At 40.9% G+C, this 19,767-nt stretch overlaps 3 protein-coding genes across 3 annotated transcripts; all 3 read right to left on the minus strand.

Annotated features, from left to right (window-relative positions):
* Positions 1-2,192: 2,192 nt before the first annotated feature.
* On the minus strand, positions 2,193-2,804 carry CLUP02_13282 (uncharacterized protein; the record flags this gene model as incomplete). Its single annotated transcript, XM_049292225.1, has 1 exon — positions 2,193-2,804. One exon carries the CDS (start codon positions 2,802-2,804, stop codon positions 2,193-2,195), a length of 612 nt encoding a protein of 203 aa, XP_049149371.1.
* A 1,403-nt stretch (positions 2,805-4,207) lies between these two features.
* CLUP02_13283 (uncharacterized protein) lies at positions 4,208-5,922 on the minus strand (the record flags this gene model as incomplete). Its single annotated transcript, XM_049292226.1, has 4 exons — positions 4,208-4,469; positions 4,928-5,262; positions 5,630-5,750; positions 5,816-5,922. The coding sequence occupies 4 exons, from the start codon at positions 5,920-5,922 to the stop codon at positions 4,208-4,210; spliced, it is 825 nt and encodes a 274-aa protein (XP_049149372.1).
* Positions 5,923-6,335: 413 nt separating this feature from the next.
* CLUP02_13284 (uncharacterized protein) lies at positions 6,336-7,635 on the minus strand (the record flags this gene model as incomplete). The annotated part of the gene is made up of 4 exons (XM_049292227.1): positions 6,336-7,140; positions 7,208-7,251; positions 7,313-7,436; positions 7,484-7,635. The coding sequence occupies 4 exons, from the start codon at positions 7,633-7,635 to the stop codon at positions 6,336-6,338; spliced, it is 1,125 nt and encodes a 374-aa protein (XP_049149373.1).
* Between the last annotated feature and the right edge of the window lie 12,132 nt (positions 7,636-19,767).

Consider the following 19,767-nt stretch of genomic DNA (forward strand, 5'->3'; position numbering starts at 1 on the left):
GATCCTCTATTTCTCTATCGGGATATATTCTAATTCTATCTCGAGCTTATTAATATAGCTAACGAACTCGTTAACTTTCTTTTTTTAGCCTTACGAGGCGTTATTTAGTTATATACTCGCTACTATTCCTTAGTTAGCGGGATTAGATAGGTTATTTTATAAAAAGGTCTTTAGTTCTTCTTATATAACCTAGTTTATTATAAAACCGGGGGTCCTTTAGCGGTTAAAAATATAATATATTTAGGAGGTTTTTATACTACTACTTAGGTAGCTAACTATATACGTTATTTTATTACGGTCTATTCTTATTTATTAAGCCTATAAGTCGAAGCAATAATAATAGTTAAAGAGGAAGCTCTATAGATCCCATGCCGATTTATTAGCATATAATAAGTTAAAGAGGGATAGCGGTCTAAATATAAACGTTCCGCTTACGGCGCTTATTTAAGTCGGGAGGGAGCTAGTAAATAGGGGCTTAGGTAGTACAAACTCATCGCTTTATCGTCGCTCGAGTAGCACTTTAAGTACGGCTTTGCTTATCGAACTATCCTTAGTCCGGGGGTTTACGTTTCTATTTATATTAAAGCTAACGTCCGAGGCTACTATAGCTAAGACCGTAGCCCTTAGCGCAGGGGCCGGGCTATTTAAAGAGCTCTATAAGCGTTCTAAATTTACTCGTCTTTTATATAAGCGCTTTTCGTATATTATAATAAGGATTTCTTTTTCTAATTATCGTTCTTATTCTTATAGTTCTATTAGCCTATTACTTATTATTCGGTTTAGGTATTAGTAAATAAGGGTAAGAGGTTCGCTATTTTATTTAAAATTCGTTAATACTCTTAGTAATACGGTCCTTTTACGTCGCCGCTATATTAATAGTTCTATTACGCTTCGTTCTTATATCGTTTACTAAGAAGGAGGCGACTCTAAGGGGTCTAATAAAAAAGAGTCGTTTTTTTCTTATTATTATAGCGCTAACTACGCTCTCTTATTACGTCTCGTTCTTATTAGTATTTTAAGCTTCTAGCCTAGTCCCTTTCGTAAATAGAAATTTTAGATTATTAATAAGTATATAATATAGGGAAGAAGCTTATAGAGGCTAACTATTATTAAGGTTTAAAAGAGGAATTACTAAAATCTGCCCTTCCCTCGAGGTATACTACTAGCGCTCTATATATGCCTAAGCTGCTCCTTTATTACTTAGTCCCCCTCTTTATACCCCCCTAAGCTATCCCTTAACTAACGAGGCCTAACCGGCGAGGCCTAATAGCTTTATTTATTAAACTATCCTTAGTCCGGGGGTTTACGTTTCTATTTACGTCGAAGCTAACGTCCGAGGCTACTATAGCTAAAACCGTAGCCCTTAGCACAAGGGCCGGGCTATTTAAAGAGCTTCGTAAGCGTTCTAAATCTACTCGTCTTTTATATAAGCAGTCTTCGTACGTTATAATAAGGATTTCTTTCTTTAATTATCGTTCTTATTCCTATAGTTTTACTAGCCTATTACTTATCGTTTAGTTTAAGTATTAGTAAGTAAGGGTAGGAGGTTCGCTATTTTATTTAAAATTCGTTAATATTTTTAATAATGCGGTCTTTTTACGTCGCCGCTACGTTAATAGTCCTGCCGCGCTTTGTTTTTATATCGTTTACTAAGGAGGAGGTAACTCTAGGGGGTCCGATAGAAAAGGGTCGTCTTTTTCTTATTATTATAGCGCTAACTACGCTCTCTTACTACGTCTCGTTCTTATTAGTATTTTAAGCTTCCGGCCTAGTCCTCTTTATAAATAGAGATTTTAGACTATTAATAGGTCTGCGATATAGGGAAGAAGCTTATAAAAGCTAATTACTATTAAGGTCTAAAAGAGGAATTATTAAAATCTACCCTTCCCTCGAGGTATACTACTAGCGCTCTATATATACCTAAGCTGCTCCTTTATTACTTAGTCCCCCTCTTTATACCCCCTAAGCTATCCCTTAACCGACGAGGCCTAACTAGCGAGGCCTAACACATACATAGATAACCGATCTCCTATGCTAAAGAAGCCTTTGCGGTAGTTTACCGCCTGTTACAAATATCTGGCCTGATTCAGCAAAGAAATCTCGTTACCTTCGAAAGATCCTTCGACCGTCCACTCCTTCTATAGTTAAGTGTGTACCCTATCCTGCTACATAATCTCATGGAGGTAGAATTGTCATGGCTTGCCTCCGACTTGTATGTGTTGAAGGTGCCTGAGTAATAAGTTTAAGTGTCCTGCCCCTTCCTCTATCTTGGTCAAGACATCCTTTACCGCTGGACTCCACGTTTTGTTGCGGTCTTTTCTGCAGATGACATTGACCTTGATGACGTTGGAAAGCTTTTCCGTGTCTGCGTCGAATAGAAGGCGCTTCTCGAAGAAGCCTTGAAAATCTTTGAACAGAGTCTCTGCGATGCGGCGCGCAATATGGGTTGGCCAGGGCACTGGATATGGATCGCGCCGCCGAAGTGTCAGAACGGGAAGCCTCCAGAAGCTGTAGCCGCACGGCAAGCACAGAGCTTCGAGAAGCATCGACTCTGATAGAAGGTCGCCGATTCTGGCTGTCAATTCTCGGTATGGGTCGCGGAAGGGAGCCATCAGGAACGAGGGGCTTGGGTCGTATATATGCAACGGATCCAACCATGATGTTATAGAGGCTTGTCCGTAGCAGCAATCCCCCTCAATCATAAGGCTCCGCAAGACGGTTCGGTTTGCGGGTCCAATCGTTTCGAGCCATAGTATCAGTGTCGGAACATCCTCAAATCCAAAGGCGTTGCTGTTGTACAACATGAACGACGTCTCGTGACGAATCTTTTTGCAAGTCTGAAAGAGCTCGGCAACGGGATGCGTGTCTCGGCTCGCTAGTCTACAATTTCGATGGTGAAGGATGGCGAGCTTTCTTCCACTGGTACATCCTTCCTTGTGAAGGATTCTGGTGATTGAGATAGCATCGCAGCAGATAAGAGCAAATTCATAGACCTTGTTGCGAAGCTCAGAGGGCAAGTCCCTGCAGGGCAAAGTCAGTCGTTGACGTCTGATGACCAAGCTTTTTAGGACGCATACAAAAACCGAAATGGTTTGAAGTAACGTGCTGTATTCTGGGATTGCTAGACGACTATTAACTTGGGGACCACACACCTCGCCGTTGTGGCTTCTGAATTTTGTGCGAAGAGGGCCGTACCTTGCGAAGCTTCTTGACTCCCCGAAGTCTAGCCTTCGTTTTGCGCGAGGTTTTGCAGCTCATGGGTGAAGATATTGCCTAGAAACCAATGGGTCAGGGGATGTAAAGCGGACGTTCAAATGTTGTCGGGCTCCCGTTTCATCTGACTTACCCAGCTCAGGTAGGCGTCGGTCTTTGCAGAATTTGTCTTCCAGTCATTAATTGATGCCTGCGTGGTGTTTCAAGAGGGAAAGCTTTTCTTCTACAAACGGCGAGAAAAAGATTTTCTATTTCGCGCGCGCACCATTGCGAGTGTGTGGCTGTTGTCACCCGCGCGGTCGTCCAACCGCATGGGACTACCTGCATCCTACCACTGGCAAAAAGCATCAAGAACTAAAGATTCGAGACAGATCTCGGCTCTTACCATAGGAAGCCTTCGAAACCCCTTGACTCTTTACCAGCCTCAGGTATAGAAATGCATGGAATATTACGAAATTCGAGGTCGCGTTCTGTTCAAGCAGGCAAACTCTCTGGCGGCGTTCCCCGCTACGACACAGTCCTTGACATTCCACTTTCCGACTATAGAGTAGCGAGGGCAGGTAGTAGGTTGGCTCAGACGACTTGATGAGTCGGACCATCTTTAGCAACACATCCAGTGAAATCCATCAAGGTCATAAGGTAGGTAGATTCCGAAGAAGACGGAGAGTTTGAGACACTTGATAACTGCAGATTAAAGTTCTATTCAAAATACACATGAAACGCCCCAAGAAAACCGTCTTGTTAAACCACGGTACTGTTGGTTCTTCGTGACGGCCTGAACTATCTGTGGCTTCACCGAGTGTCACCTGACCAAAACTGGTCGCCCCGATGCTCATCGAGGTCAGCCAACCGAGGGCCTAGCTCTTTCGACGATGTGCCAGGGCTACCAGCATACCTGTCTCTGACCTCTTTCAATCAAACTCCGGCTCTATTTCAATCTTGATGAGTACATTGTGACCACCTCAAGTGATGGACCTTTCGTGGGGTCAATACATCAGCCGAGTCGTTGAAGCTTCTTTTGGCGACGACGGAGATTCTTCTTCCGACTTCTCTCGAGCAGCAGCTCCAGATGCTCAGAGAATGAGGCGTCTGCTTCGTCCGCCATCTCTTTTGTCCAATTCGATCGATGAAAATCAGCCTTTTGCCCGTAGAGCCAATAAGCATGCATGTCAAGCGCCAACAAGGAAGATAACCGCTGAGGATCCCCATTGCGGAAGGAAGGACTACACAGGAGGGGGCGGAAGAATGAGAACACCCATTCACAGCGCTTATACCCATACAAACAAATCAAATATGACGTTCATATTTGATTGTTTGGCTCATTTCTCGCGCCATATTTAATTATTTAATAAATTTAACAAATATTTGATTGATTTAACTGATTAGTTATCATAGAATAGAGTAGGGGTAAGAGCACCTTAGAGGTGTAAATAGTGTAGTAGATACGGCGCCGAAGACGCCGAATTTTTTAGAGCGGGTCCACTTTAATTCCGGAGGTCCGGTGTTCGAATCCGGGTCCGGGCGGCCCCTTTTTTTTCCGTAATTTCTTAGTATATTATTGGTATATTCGGGCCCACCCTTAGATTCTAGATTTGATCAAATATATCAAATATACGGGCTAGAATATTTGATTGTTTGACTTGCTGAAAATCCTATATTTGACTATTTGTTTGACTTATTTGTTTGATTGATTTGAATGGGTATGTGCGCTGCCCATTCAGCTATGTGCCGGGCTTCAGTGACCAGCAGCTTTGGCTGTCCATCTCTGTGAAGCTTGAGCCGCTTGCTGAAGTCGATCACGCCGTCGAATCTAATAACGACCACCTCGATTTTCTTGAGATTCGGAGAGTTATCAAGCATTGCAGCGATGCGACTCATTACCATATTGTGGGTAACCGTGTCTGGACAAGTGCGCAGTTCATATAAGACAATCCCGCAGAGATGTGATCTGTTGTACGGGCCAATGTCGCGTAGCCAGACGAAAAGCGCGTCTTCATCCCAAAATTCGAATGTTTGGTAGTAGGCGATGCCACGTGCTTCAGACAACACTTTTTTGCAAGTACGAAGCATCGATAAGCTAAAACGGCACCTAAGATAGCATTGTCCGAGACCTTTCCTTCGAAACGGAAATCGTTTCGAGGGTATATCGGTAGAGACAAGACTGTCAATGATATAAATCGGATCTGGGGGGGATAGAACAAGTGTGTATATGCTGTTTCGAATCTCCCCAGGCAGGTATCTGTTGTGCTTCAGTATTAGCGATATTGGCAACCAATTACACAAAAGCCCGAGCTGCAGAACTCACAGAAAGGAAAAGCGTCTCGGCCCAGAACCGTTATCATGCGCATTCTATCTGGCATGTCAGTCAAGATCGGCAATCGTTTAATTTCATACGCAGGAAAGAACTCAGACAGACCCTGTCCGGCAAGGTGTTTGAATCCTGGCTGTCCCGTCGTTGGATCCCACCGGTCGAGATTGAGACGACCGGCAACGAGGCCATATCGGCGAGAGTTGAGGAGATGAAATGCAGTCCTTGTCTCTGGATGTTAGTTTGGAAAGTCAGCTGATAGTCAACGTGAAATCATTGGTAACCAGTTACTAACTTGGACGGCTTGATGCTTGTAAGGCTGCGTCGAACTGAAGGCCGTAGATGGCAAATTTCTGCTGAGTAGTAATGAATTGCCGCTTTGATATAAATGAAAAGTCCATCTCTATTAATTTGCTGCCTGAAAGGTACTTGAGACTGAAGAAAGTTCTCCTTGCTGCCTTTTCTTCCTTATGGCGACCTTGCATCGTGCTTCACCTGGGCGCGCGTTCGAGCTGCAAGACAAAGATTTGATTGTGAAAGGAGAGACGCCGAAACGGCTTCATCGATGACGTTGTTTTAAATGGAAAAGAAGTGAGTGAGACTGTATCATTTCAAGCTGCAGACCGTAATGAAAATACTCGGTATCATTCAAGACAACTTCGGAACAGATAAAGCCATCATGACTCTAGTCACCTAGTCTTATCTTTCAATTGTAGCACCACCTCTGCTTCCTACATGCCATTGGCTTCCTTGAGGCCAGCCTAGGTCGGATTTCAAGTGCGGCGACTTGCTGCTTGGTAATTATGAATCTTCTTCAAGCTCGATATCCCAGGCGAGTTTCGAGGTTTCTCCTCAGCAGCAGCCTTAGATGTTCTATAACCTCCTCTTCAGCCTCTCTTGCCTCTTTAGCATTAAGTTTCTGCGGACTCGATGCGTGCCGATAACACCACCAGTTATTCCGGCTAACTTGTAAAATATGACACAGCCTTTCCGGACTGTGGCCACGGGACAGACCTTTGGAGTACACCGACCGAAAATCATGGTACAATACCTCCGCAACCCGACGCGCGATGCCGATCCAACCAGAAACAGGTCCAGGTCGCTTGAAAGTTCCCCTCGGAGCCGGGCCAGCAATCATACATGTAAGATTGTAACAATACTGCATCCGCAGAGTCTGGAGATTTTCGGCAGTAGCTAACATCCTCGCAGCCCTACGACACAGTTCTCGATAACGGGTCTGCTGAGTCCGGTATCTGCTTGAAGTTGATGACGGCAACCATCCCTGAGGCTCAGTCTGGAGTACAATGGTTCGTAGGCAGGCAGTATTGGTCCCCAAGTCTTTCAACCAAACGACGAGTGTCTCCATATCTTGCACATCGAAGTAGTTGGTGTACAGAATCGCCCGCGCTTCGGCATGAACTTGCTTGCAGGCTCTGAGAAAGGCAACCGGCAAGTACTCGGTTGTTCTCCATGAATCATGATGTCGCACATTCTTGCGCTTCCAGCGGAATCTAGAACGGCTACAGGTATAGCCATAGACCGCCTTAGCGGTGATCGTAACGGTCGAACGGATGAAAGCGATCCGATATATCTCGTTTCGTAATTCGGGCGGAAGCCGGCTTTTGTTTACAACGATGTCAGTGTGATTCTCGAGTTCAGAGATGTTTGGATGTAATCTGGACTCACAACAACGGAGACTCCTCTTTCTTAGGCTCTTCAGTTCTGAGTCTCTGTGTTCGTTGTCAGTTCAAGTCTGATACAACCGTGTTTCAGTGAACGAAGGCCCATCACCTTGGGGATTGGCTGCTGGGGAGAACCAGGACAAGATTCGAGACGTTCTCGCTTGTTGGACCGACTCTGGGAGTAATCGGATGACTGTTCGGCTTCTCTCGATTCTGCGAGATAATCAGGCATGCTAAGACCATCAGTTCTCTATCGTAAAGTTCATAGACACAAACCTACTTCAGAGACATAGCAGCTGATATCCAGGAGGACCCTGGTTTAGGCTGCATGGTCATTGTATTTATTCGCTGACAGAGCCGTGTCGACAATTCCAAAATCAAATGTTGCAGGCCTAGGGTCGATTGACTGTGAGATGACTCGATGAGACACATAGAAAAAAGGTTCGAACGAGGATCAGTGCCTCGAATGAGATTCCATGGATCTATAAAATAGTGAGAGACTGCTCCAACTGAAAGCAATCGCGAGGCATTTCTACCGCCTGCTAGACATGAAGGATATCTCAGAGTCAATCTACAGTTCCCTCGTGGCAGGGGCCGTGGTATGAACTCTTTCAACTCTGCCTTTGAAGAGTTGATCCACAAAGCCAAGTCTGAAAAGTTTTTGAAAATTCATCCGCGAAAAGACGATGGTGAGCGCAGCTGAAGGAATCTGGTCTTGAACAACGACAACAAGAGTCTAGAGTTGGGTCTTGGCTTTTGGACTTCGTCCTTCTACGTTCTTAAGAGCTCAGCAATGGGTCCGATAGCTTGAGCTACACATATTCTCTTCAAAGGTTTTGAGAAGAGCCAGTAATAACAAACGAAACCCCCAGAAAAGCGCACAAAATGTATCTCTGTACATGTATTCTCCATCGCGAATAGTTGGGCGTTTTAAGCTCGGGAACAATCCGGAAGGTCCCAGATCCTCTCTCTGAAGGGATGATGAATGAGAACTCTTACTCATCAAATGGTCTCCACAATCGCCTAATTACGAGGACATGTGGGCGGCGATCGATCTGAGGTCCTAATTCGCCGTGCAAATGCTCTACTGTTGCGACGATTCTGTTGAACTATCTTGAACCTCAAGGTCTAGAATTCTTCTTGGACTCGGGGAATCAGCCGGTATCAAGCTTCACGACGTTGTAAGACTTTGCAAATGCTGCGGGGGTAGTCCGAACGGCCTGGCCCGTCTCACTTTCTGCGGTGGATTCTGCAGCGGGCACTTCTATCTTGAAGGCGCCCACAATAGGCCCACCCGAATCCATATCTTAGGGAATGATTCGCGGTACCCAGTTCAACCAAGTGCCCTCAAGACTCTGTCAAGTCTTATTTATGTGACCAGACTTGACTCTTTAAACTTTTGTCGGTGCTTTTTAAGGCTCTCGAGTCATCTTGGGGCTTATAATCCGGCCCGTCGTTTCCGCTGTCTTATCTTCCCATCTCCCTTCTCAGGTGTACAAGTACATGTCGGAATCACACCGAAAGTCCTGTCAGCCGGCGATCTTTCCAACAGGCCAGCGAGTCAGCCAGTCTATGAGACTTCTGACAGCCCTCAACTCACATGTGAGCCTCTCAGCGCAGGGCATCGCTGCTTTACTCGGGTATATCCCCACATGGATTTGCGTGTGATAAGTTCCCCGGGTGGTCCACGTAGTAAAGAGCTGTCAGCTGTTTGGTCGGAAATGCGGGAATGGCATCCTTCAAGGGCTGAGAGCTTGGCAATTGCCATGTTCGGCGATATTGAACGAGATGATGTGTCGCATACTGTCCAAGTGACAAGCCAGCCGCATTTCAAATTCTCTACGCACGCGAACAAGGGTCACCGGGTCATATCCGTCGAAAATTAAGAACCCGTCCTTGTCTTTTGCGCCATGCCGACAATATCCTCCTCAGCCTTGCGCTTGCCGTGACTTTGCTGCCCTGGAATCTCCACCGCATGGTGACCCTCACCGGAACTTTCTAATTTCAAAGGGGGGTATTCCAATACGGCCACGTGTTGCTCCTCTTGACAACCTTCCACGTCGCCGACGCGTTAGCAACAGCTCCATCTGAAGCCTTCTGGAACATCGGCTCGAGATTCTTCGCTATCCATTTCGTAAAACTGTCCAATGTCGTCGATTGTCACGAGTTATAGCACGCAGCAATAGGCATACGGAGTGTAATAAAAGTGGCTTAACTATCAAAGTAGAAATAGACAAAAGGAGAAGGTCTATATACACGATATCTAAGATAGACACGTAATTCAGTACGTAACGGGCACTTTATAAGGTACGATTACTATCCCTATTACGTAATATACCCCCTAATTACTACCGCTAGGGAGCTATTATACCTAAAATAGAATCTCTAAATACCCTTATAAAGGCCTAATTTAATCGAATATAAGTAAAGGAAAATTAAGCGTAAGGGATACGTATTTTTTAAGCTGCGTTTATTATAAATATATCCCTTTATCTAAAGTAAATAAAATCCTAACCTAGAATAGCGCATATTCTATTACTTTTAGTATATAAATTACTAAGAGCGAGGCTACTTAGCTACCTTACGTATATTTAAATTCTCGCGGCGTTGCCTAGCTATTAATTTTTTTTTTCTTTTTAACTTCTCGTAGTTATTATAAATACCCCCGTTTACTACGCGTGCGCACTTACGCTATTAAATCGTTTACTAATTTTATTCTAAATATAAATATTTAATATATCTAAAAGTAATAGTAAGTTTTGCGCAATTTTTATAATACCTCTTATATACGTATTATATAGTTTACTAAGAGTTTAAATAAGTAATAATATTAACGAGCCCCTCTAAGTCGTTACCCCCCCCCGCGACCTCTTACCCGCTTACTAAGGCCTAGTTACCGAGCTCTCCCTCCCTAGTTAAGAGGATATTAAAGTTATTAATCGAGATACCGAGGACTTTATTAAGTTCGAGGCTCTCCTTAGTAGCTATAATAAGGGTAATAATAAGGTAAATAGTAATAATAAGAGCTCTAATAAGCTTTTACCTATCCCCCCCTCGGAGTCTAAGAGTAAAGATAAGATTAGTTTAAATAATAAGCCCTTTAAAAAGGGTATATTATATACTTATTATTTTAAGAGTTTATATTTAATATTATTCTAGGGTCTAAAAAACATAAAACTAGCTCTTTTTAAAAGGGTAATAAGAAATAAAAAAGAATACTAAAAAGCTAAAGTACCCCCTATAATAAGTATAGTTCTTTTTATTATTCTAGGCCTATTTAACGTATACTTAGTCCTTAAGAAGCTTAAAAGAGAGGCTCCCGAGGAACGGGAGATCTAATACCTACCCTATTTTAAAATAGCCCTCTAGTATACTAATACTAAGGATAGTAGTTATTATTTTATAAGAAGTAGTAGCTAGTATGCGTACTATTTTAATAGCCGTTTGGCTAAAAGATATATTAATATACTAGTCGTTTTGCGGCTAATAGCCTAGGCCCTTACCGAGGCTATTATAAGTAATACTCTCTTTTTTATAAGTATATTATCCTTTTTTATTATTAAGAAGCGTATTTTTAACTATAGTTTTAATAAGATATTACTAAGCTCCGTAGTATCGTCCGCTAGATATATAATAACTAGAGGATATATAAGAACTATATCGGCTTTTATATAAAGGACTTTTTTAATACGCGCCCCTAGTCCTCTTTTGTACCTATCGTAGTCGTTTATAACTAACCTCTTATTACGCCGCCCGCTTTTATACTCTAAGTCGTTAATTTAATAATCGTTCTAGCTCCCGCGCCCCCTATTACCCCCACTATTCTTAGCTTTATAAACTTCGAGGTATATAAAACGCGTTTCTTAGTGCGTATATTAACCCTCCTCCTTAATAACGCTATACTCTTAGTAATCGTATACTTTATAAATTAGGAATTTAAATAATAAATATAAGCCCGGGTCTTATTTCTATATGCGTATACCCTACGGGGTAAGGTTATTTTATTTATTTTAGGCCTCCGGGCCGTACTCTAGGTTCCGTTTATTATCTACCTTTAGGTATTAAGTTTTTCTAAGCGTAGCCTAAATTAATTATTTTTAACTATTTTAGTTATTTATAATAGCTTTTTGCGCATTATAAAGGTTAAGAAGTATATAGAAATGTTTAAACTTAGCTCGTAAAAGGTTTTTAATAAGTCTATTTATTAGCATATCTTCTATTAATATATAAGTAACCTCGAAACTACCTCTAGCGTACTCTTATCTTAGCTATATATTTTATATATCGATATAGCGAAGTTAAGTAGCTATTCTTTTTCTTTCCCCTACGACGAGTCGAATCGTTTACTAATTATCGTAATTAACTAACTATACTTCTCTTAGGTTAAGGGCAATGTCCTTAAAAAGGCGCTTTAAAACTATAGTCTCTTTTATAGTTTCCTTAAAATAAAAAAGCTTAGCTTCGGTAGTTAACGTCGTAACCGTCGCCTAGCGTACTAATTTCTATTAAATTAGGCTACTAAAAAGGAATATTATATATCCCTAAAATAATCGTCGTATTACCTCGTTATTTACGAAGTTAATATCTCTAGCTAGAAATAATAATTACGTACTTAGTATACTACCGTAGTAGAGCATAAAATATTTTATTATATAAAGATATCGGATATAGTAGTTAATTACTTTAATATAAGTTACGCTTAGGTTAGTTAAGAACCGTAATAATTACGAATAAGTAAAGGCGACGTCTAATCTAATTATAATAGCTATATAAAGTATACTCCCGACCTTTTCTTAATAGCTCTTTATTTCCTCCTTTATTACCTACCCCTCGTTTAGTTTAAACTCTTTTTAAAAAAGAGGGGTAGCTAGATATAGTAAATTTATAAGGTCGAAGCGCTTAGTAGCTCGCTCAATATATACGTCGTAAATAAAATAAACTTTACGAGTAGTACGGTTTTATAAAATCCGCACTCCTGTCACGGCAGTGGGCACCAGGGCCCTGTGGGCCCTGTGGTTTAGCCTCAGGCTACGAGGCTAAGCTCCTAGTAGTCACGTGACGAGCTAGACTACAAGGCCCAAAGGGCCAGCCTACTAGCTTCTGCCCACTGTTCTGTTTTTTCCCTCTTTACGTTAAGTCTTTAGTTAATTAAGTTAATATAGTAGCGTTCCGACCTACCTCGAGATCCCTTTTATAACACTACTTAACGTTATTTAATTAACTATTCTCTAGAGATAGAATAATAATATCTTAATTAATTAACTACTTACTATCCTAACTAGCTACCCCTACTAAGAAAGCGCACGAGAGAGCCGAGTAATAGCCGACCGAATTAATCGTATATAAGTAGCGTAATCGATACCCCCTAAGTATATACCCCCTTTATTAGACGTAATAGTTAGAGGATATAGCTAGGGAGGCTAGGTCTCCCTTCGTACTAACGGCTTTTAGTAAAGTCGCCGCCTCTACGAGTCTTAATAGAGCGTTATAAGCCCTAACGAAGGCGCTAAGCTCCTAGTTATTAACCCTAAGGTCGCGCTATTCGACTAGCTAGTAGAGCGCTTCTTACCCTCTATTACCTAGGCCGATCGCCTAGCGTACCTTAGTAATATAGCTAACTAGCTTACCTCGCCTATTTATATCCGTAACGATACCCTTTTTAAAAAGAATACTAAGTAGTATATTAACCTCGACCTTATCTAGGAGCTATACTTTAAAAATAACGGAAAGACCCTGCTTAAGTAGATCGAATAGTAGCTAAAGATGCGCATCGCTTAGTACTAATTAGAGCAGGTCCTAGCCTTTACTATCGGCTAACTAAGTAATAGTACTAAGCGCTTATACGTAATAACCCGTAAGAACCTCGACCTTATGCGTATTACTACTATAGAGCTCTATATTACGAAAGAAGCCCTTACCCGAGCCTATATTAGTAATACGGCTATAGCCGAGAGACTAGAGTAGTTAGAGAACGGCTCTTAAGCTAGCTCTATTTAAAATACCGCTACCCTTAGCGCGCTAAAGTAATAGTTAATACGCTTAGAAACATAGGGTAGCCGCGAGACTACCTTAGCCTCGTCCTATCCCGTTACCCACAGCTCCTAAAAAATACTTAATATACCCATTTTTATAAGTAATAACACTAGCCTCAAGTTCGACTACTAGCTCTAGCGCATTACGAAGCACTTAGAGAATACTAACTATAGTACGGATAGGTACTACCTAGAGTATATTATTAATAAGATTAGAGGTAGTGCTACGGAGTTTATATACCTAATACTAACCTCTAACGAGATTATTACGGCCGAGTAGCTACTCTACGAGCTTAAGTCGGCTTATACTAGCCCGATTACTATAGATAACGCTAGTTATAAGCTAGACGTACTTACGATTATGCTTAAAGACGTCTATTAGAAGCGCTCTATATTCGCTAAGCTCGCGCGTATTAATAAGCTTTTAGAACCTTAGTAAAAGCGCCGTTTCTATAATAAGCTACTTATATATCTTCGTAACTAGGTTATATCGAAGTACTTAGACAACACGGCCACCTTCTAGAAGTATACTAAGTACGTCGCTTAGCTAGCTAATACGATATAGCCCCCTTCTATAGAGGACCGCCCGGTTAAGGCTTCTAGCTAGGCCCGCTAGACCTCGGGTAGAAGTAATAGAAGTAGCGGAAATAATAGAGGTACTAGAGGTACTAAATAGGACCGAGGTCGTACCTCTACTTACGAGACGATCCCTAAAGCCCTATATTAGAAGCTTAAGGATAGTAGTACTTACTTCGTTTATAGCGATACTAAATATATCTCTAAGGACTGCCCTAAGAAGCCAAAGACTACTATAGTCGCTATTAACGCTACCGTAGGCCCTATTAAGATAGAGTCGGGTTCGGAAAACTAGAACCCTTAGTAGAAGTAAACTCCTAGCTAGGGGATACGTATAGAAAGGACGGAAGATTAGTAATTAATTTAGTAAACTTATAAGATCTCGTAGGGGGCTAGCCCCTTAAGATAGAGCTTATATTAGTATTTAATAAATATAGAATTTGCCTAAGAGCCTTACTTAATACGGGAGCTAATAGGTACGGATTTATAAATAACTACGTAACCCCTCTATTATAGCGGTTCTGCGCGGCCCTATCCCGCGAATTATAATACCTAATCCCTACTACTGAGTTTAATAGAGAGCGATTAGATAATATTAACGTAGTATAGACCGCTAACTTATATATTAATTAACGGGTCCTTTTAAAAGTACCCCTCCTTTAGCTTAATACGGGCCGCTACGACCTAATCCTAGGGTAGAAGTAGTTCGAGTACTACGGGGTAAACCCTAATATTCGCTACTAACGGCTAATATAGCCTAAGGACCTACCGCTATAAGAGACGCCCTCTATTATCGTTAAGGATATCGAGGACCTATATACCCCGGAAGTTATTAACGTATAATACTAAATCGACGCTAACTACTAATAGGACCTGTTCGAGATAGATATAACCCGCTATAACTAAAAGCTCTAGTAATAGCGGGCGAAGGGCATACCGATTAGGGTATTACTACGCCCGCTAAAAATAATAGCTCGCTAGATATAGTAGTTAGACGAGGCTAAGAATACGAAAAAGATAGAGCGCGCCCTTAACGGTACTAATATCGCCCTAGCGGAGAGGGCTAGGCGGCAAAAACTATACTTAGTAATAGTATAAATAGATATTACTTTTATTAGCACTCCCACTTTCGAAAAGAACCTTAGGCAGAACGACGTCGAGGTAAGCTCTATATTACTCTATAAGCTCGACCGTATTATAAAAAATAAGAAGGAGGAGGCAGACCCCTTATTCGATAATGACTAGGTCACTCGTAACTTTATAATAACGAACCTACCGGAGTATTTACGGCCCTAGACCGACGTTTTTAATAAGGTAGCTAGTAATATATTAGCGCTTCATAGGCCGTATAACTATAAGATCGAGCTACTAAATAGCGGTAAGGAGAAGCTAACCTACTACCCTCTATATAAGTAGTTAGTACCTAAGCTAGAGGCCACAAGAGCCTATTTACTAGAGCACTTATAGAAGGGATTTATCGAGCTAAGTAATACTCCTTTTGCGTCGCCGACGCTATTTATAAAAAAGTACGATAATAGTTTGCGCTTTTACGTTAACTTCCGTAAGCTTAATAAGGTTATAAAAAAAGACCGCTACTTACTACTACTTATTAATAAGACCCTCGCGCGGCTAAGTAGGGCGAAGGTATTTATTAAACTAGATATTAAGTAGGCGTTCTACCGCATCCGCCTCGACCTAGCCTCCGAGGATTTAACGACGTTTAGAACCCGCTACGGGGCGTATAAGTATAAGGTAGTACCCTTTGGGCTCTATAACCGGCCTACTACGTACTAGCGATATATAAACGAGATACTAATAGAGTACCTAGACGACTTCTATACGGCATATATAAACAATATCCTAATCTTCTCTAACGACCCCCTCTAGTACTAAGAGCACGTTACTAAAGTACTAAACCGCTTACGGAAAGCAGGCTTATAAGCGGATATTAAAAAGTACGAATTTAGCGTTACTTTTATAAAGTACCTAGGCTTCGTAGTTTTTATAGAAAGTATATAGCTTAATAAGGAGAAAGTCTCTGTAGTTAGAGACTAGAAACTACCTATATCACTTAAGGGTATCTAGTCCTTCCTCGGGTTCTATAACTTCTATAAGAGGTTTATAAGGGATTACGGCCGCCTAGCTAGGCCCCTTACGAGGCTAATAAGTAAGGGAGTTCTTTTTAACTTTAGTACTAACTACGAGACGGCTTTTAAGGCTATAAAGCTAATACTAACGTCGGTACTAATCCTCTACTATTTTAAACTAAAACTACTAACGTAGCTAAAAACCGACGCCTCTAACTTAGTATGCGCCGGAGCGCTACTATAATAATAAGAGGATAACGGGTTATAGTACTTAATAGCCTTTTATTTAAAAACGATGAGCGGCATAGAGCTTAACTATACTATTTACGATAAGGAAATACTAGTAATAATACTATACTTAGAGAAATAGCGCGCGGAGCTTATAAGCTACGAGTATAAGTTCGACGTTATTATAAACTATTAGCTACTACTATTCTTTATAACTAAGCGCCTACTTAACCTACGATAAGCCCGGTGGGCCGGCACGCTAGCGGACTTTAACTTTTAGATCTACTACCGCCTAGGGAAAGAGAACGTACTAGCTAACGCCCTATTATAGAAAATAGAGGATATCCGTACCCAGTAGGTACTAAAAAAGGCTAATAAGACCTAAGTCTTTTTATTACTAAGACTGCTATCTTTTAATATCGCGGCGGAGTTACGGGCGCTATTAGGCGCCGCAGTTAGTTAACTATAGTTTATAGTCGGCTCGCTCTTATTAAAAAACGAGCTCTAGGGGTACTTATTAATAAAGAAGATTTTAAAGCTTAATAAAGACCTTATTATAGCGTCCCTCGCGCTAATACGAGCGCTAGCGGCCGAAAGGTACGAGCGCTAGTCTATTTAAGACGACGGATTACTAATAATAAACGGGAAGCTCGTAGTACCTAAGGAAGAGAACCTTCGTACTATAGTTATCCGCGAGGTCTACGAGTAAAAGCTCCTCGCCTACCTAGGACGTAATAAGGTTATAAAAATAATTAAGTAGCGATACTACTAGCCGGGCCTAACGGCGGATGCTTATTAGTACGTACGGAACTACTATACTTATTACTAATTATAAAAGCCGCGCAATAAGCCCCTGGGGGAGCTAAGGCCACTTTTAGTGCCCGACTACCCGTAGTAGTATATTTTTACTAATTTTATAACTATCCTTACTAATTAAAAAGGATTCGATAATATTTAGGTAGTAATAGACTGCCTAGGTAAGAGGGCGATATCCGTTCCTTATTATAAAACTACTATAATAAAAGATATAAGCCGAATATTTTACGAACGGGTACTACCTATCTTCGGCTTACTAAAGACTATTATATCGGACCGAGGCCCCTAATTTATCTCTAATTTCTAGGGGGAGCTCTATAAGATCTGCGAGGTTAAGCTATAGCTATCGACGGCCGACTACTCTTAAATAAACGGCTAGATAGAGGTACTAAACTAGTATATCCTATAGCGGTTAAGACTACTAGTTAACTAATATTAAAATAACTAGAGCGATATACTACCCGCGGTCGACTTTACCTATACTACCTAGCCTAGCGAGATAATAGGGCTATTATTATATAAAATAGAATTCGGTTATTAGCTACGACTCTTTTTTAATTAGTCTAAACGAACTTACTAATTCGGCTCTATAAAAAAAAAGCTAAACCGTACTAACGCGTAGCGTATAGCCTAGGGGATATATAAGGCCTAGGAGACCGCTAGGGGTAATATAAAGGTCGCTTAGGTACGGCATAAAAGGTATACTAATTACTACCGGCGCCCGGACGACCTAAAGCTAAGAGACCGGGTCTTTATTAATACCTCGTACTAGAAGTCCGCTAATATAAATAAACTATAATAGCCGTGGGCCGGGCTATAGCCTATCGTTAGTACTAAATAGGGGGGCATATAGATTATAGAACTACTAGCGGGTAGCCGGGCATACCCGGTCTTTTACCCGAATAAGCTAAGGAAGGCCGCTAATAACCTACTACCCGGGTAGAACTAAGACCTGCTATTACTAATTATTAATAATAACGGCAAACTAAAGTACGAGGTCTCGGAGGTTATTAAATTACGCTTATATAGGGGAAAACTATAGTACTAAGCGGATTAGAAGGGGTACGATACGGATCTAACTTAGTACGACGTAAAGAGCTTTTAATATGCGCTAGCGGCGCTCTAAGCGTTTTACTGCTAGTACCTAATTACTAAGGGCCCGCTACGGAACTTAAATATATAGATAGAAGCTACCGCGGCTAGCGATTTGCTATTACTAAGGGACGACGATAATACGATAATAGTAATTACGGCTATGGATTTAGTAAATTAAGGGGTAATTTAGAGGTTTATTTTTCGGCGCTGCGGATAGCGCCCTCTAGTATAAAGGGGGGGGTAATGTTACGGCAGTAGGCACTAGGGCCCTATAGGCCCTGTGGTTTAGCTTTAGGCTACGAGGCTAAGCTCTTAGTAATTATATAACGAGCTAGACTACAGGGCCCAAAGGGCTAGCCTACTAGCTTCTACCCACTGTTCTATTTTTTTCCTCTTTACGTTAAGTCTTTAGTTAATTAGGTTAATATAGCAGCGTTCCGACCTGCCTCGAGATCCCTTTCGTAACACTCTGAGGAAGTAATTAATTAGTCCATTCTCCTTAAAGTTAATATATTTTTTTATATTATTAACGATCCCCTAAGCCGCCTTTCGGTCGTCTCGATAGTATAGAATAATAAAGTTATCGACGTAGAATACTAGTATTATCTTCCTATCTATGGTTTAATAAATATAGATCTCCTCGTAGCTATATATTATATTTATATTACGGAGTATAGAAATAAAAGTTTAGAACTAGAGAATTAGCGAGTCTTAGAGGCTATATAGAGCGCGTTAGAGTTTACTTACTTTATTAGTAACTTTATATCCCTCTAGGAGTTTAATAATTACTAGCTTCTCGCTTTTAAAAAGCGCGTTAAGGAATGCGTTAATAGTATTATACTAGTCTACTTTAAGGTTGAATTAGGTAGCTATTACTATTATAAGCCTAAAGGCCTTTGCGGTAAGCGTCGAAGCGTACGTATTTTATAAGGGGTTAAGTAGTTATATATCCCCCCTTATATATATACGTACTTTTACTTCGCTAACCTCGTTATCGACGTCGTGCTTATAAGTATATACCTACTTTAATAAAAGTAGGATCCCTTATTTAAGATTATAGTTAACCTCTTTTTATATATTAATATCCCTTAGCTTTTTTATTTCTACGTCTATAGTATCCCTAAGTAACTTCTATAATTATAGTAGGAGATATTTAATATTACTAAACTTCTTTAGTAAGCTTTAGAAGTTAACTTTAGTAAGTCGTAGTTTCTAAACTCCTCTAGAGCGCTCTAAATAGGTCCTATAAACTGCTCCTTTTACTACTTAATAGAGTATTATATATTTTATATTACTTTTTTCTATAGCTTTTTACTAATTAAGTATAAAGGTAAAGAAAAAGTAGTCCTAGAAACGGTTATAGTAATCGCCGTCTCTTATATTTAAATATAAGAGCGTTATAAAAATACTACTATCGAAGCGTTATAGAGGTTTGCGGGCCCGGTTTAAACGTTTAGGACTTAATAGAGCTTTACTTAGTACTCGATAAGGTAGTTCTTATAAGCTCTGTTCTTATATAATAGTAAAGGTTTATTATAAGGGTTCCTTACTAACGTCGACTTTAGTATTAAAAATTATTTCTTTATAATTAGTACCTCGTTTACCGCGTGCTTTAGCGTTTTATTAAGAGCCGTTAGGAATTAAAAGCTTAAGAACCTCCGTAATATATATAAGCGCTTATAAAGAGGATTATAGACTACGTAGAGCCGTTTATAACCTAGTTATTATAT

Source organism: Colletotrichum lupini, chromosome 7 (assembly GCF_023278565.1).
Source record: "Colletotrichum lupini chromosome 7, complete sequence".
Classification (NCBI taxonomy): domain Eukaryota; kingdom Fungi; phylum Ascomycota; class Sordariomycetes; order Glomerellales; family Glomerellaceae; genus Colletotrichum; species Colletotrichum lupini.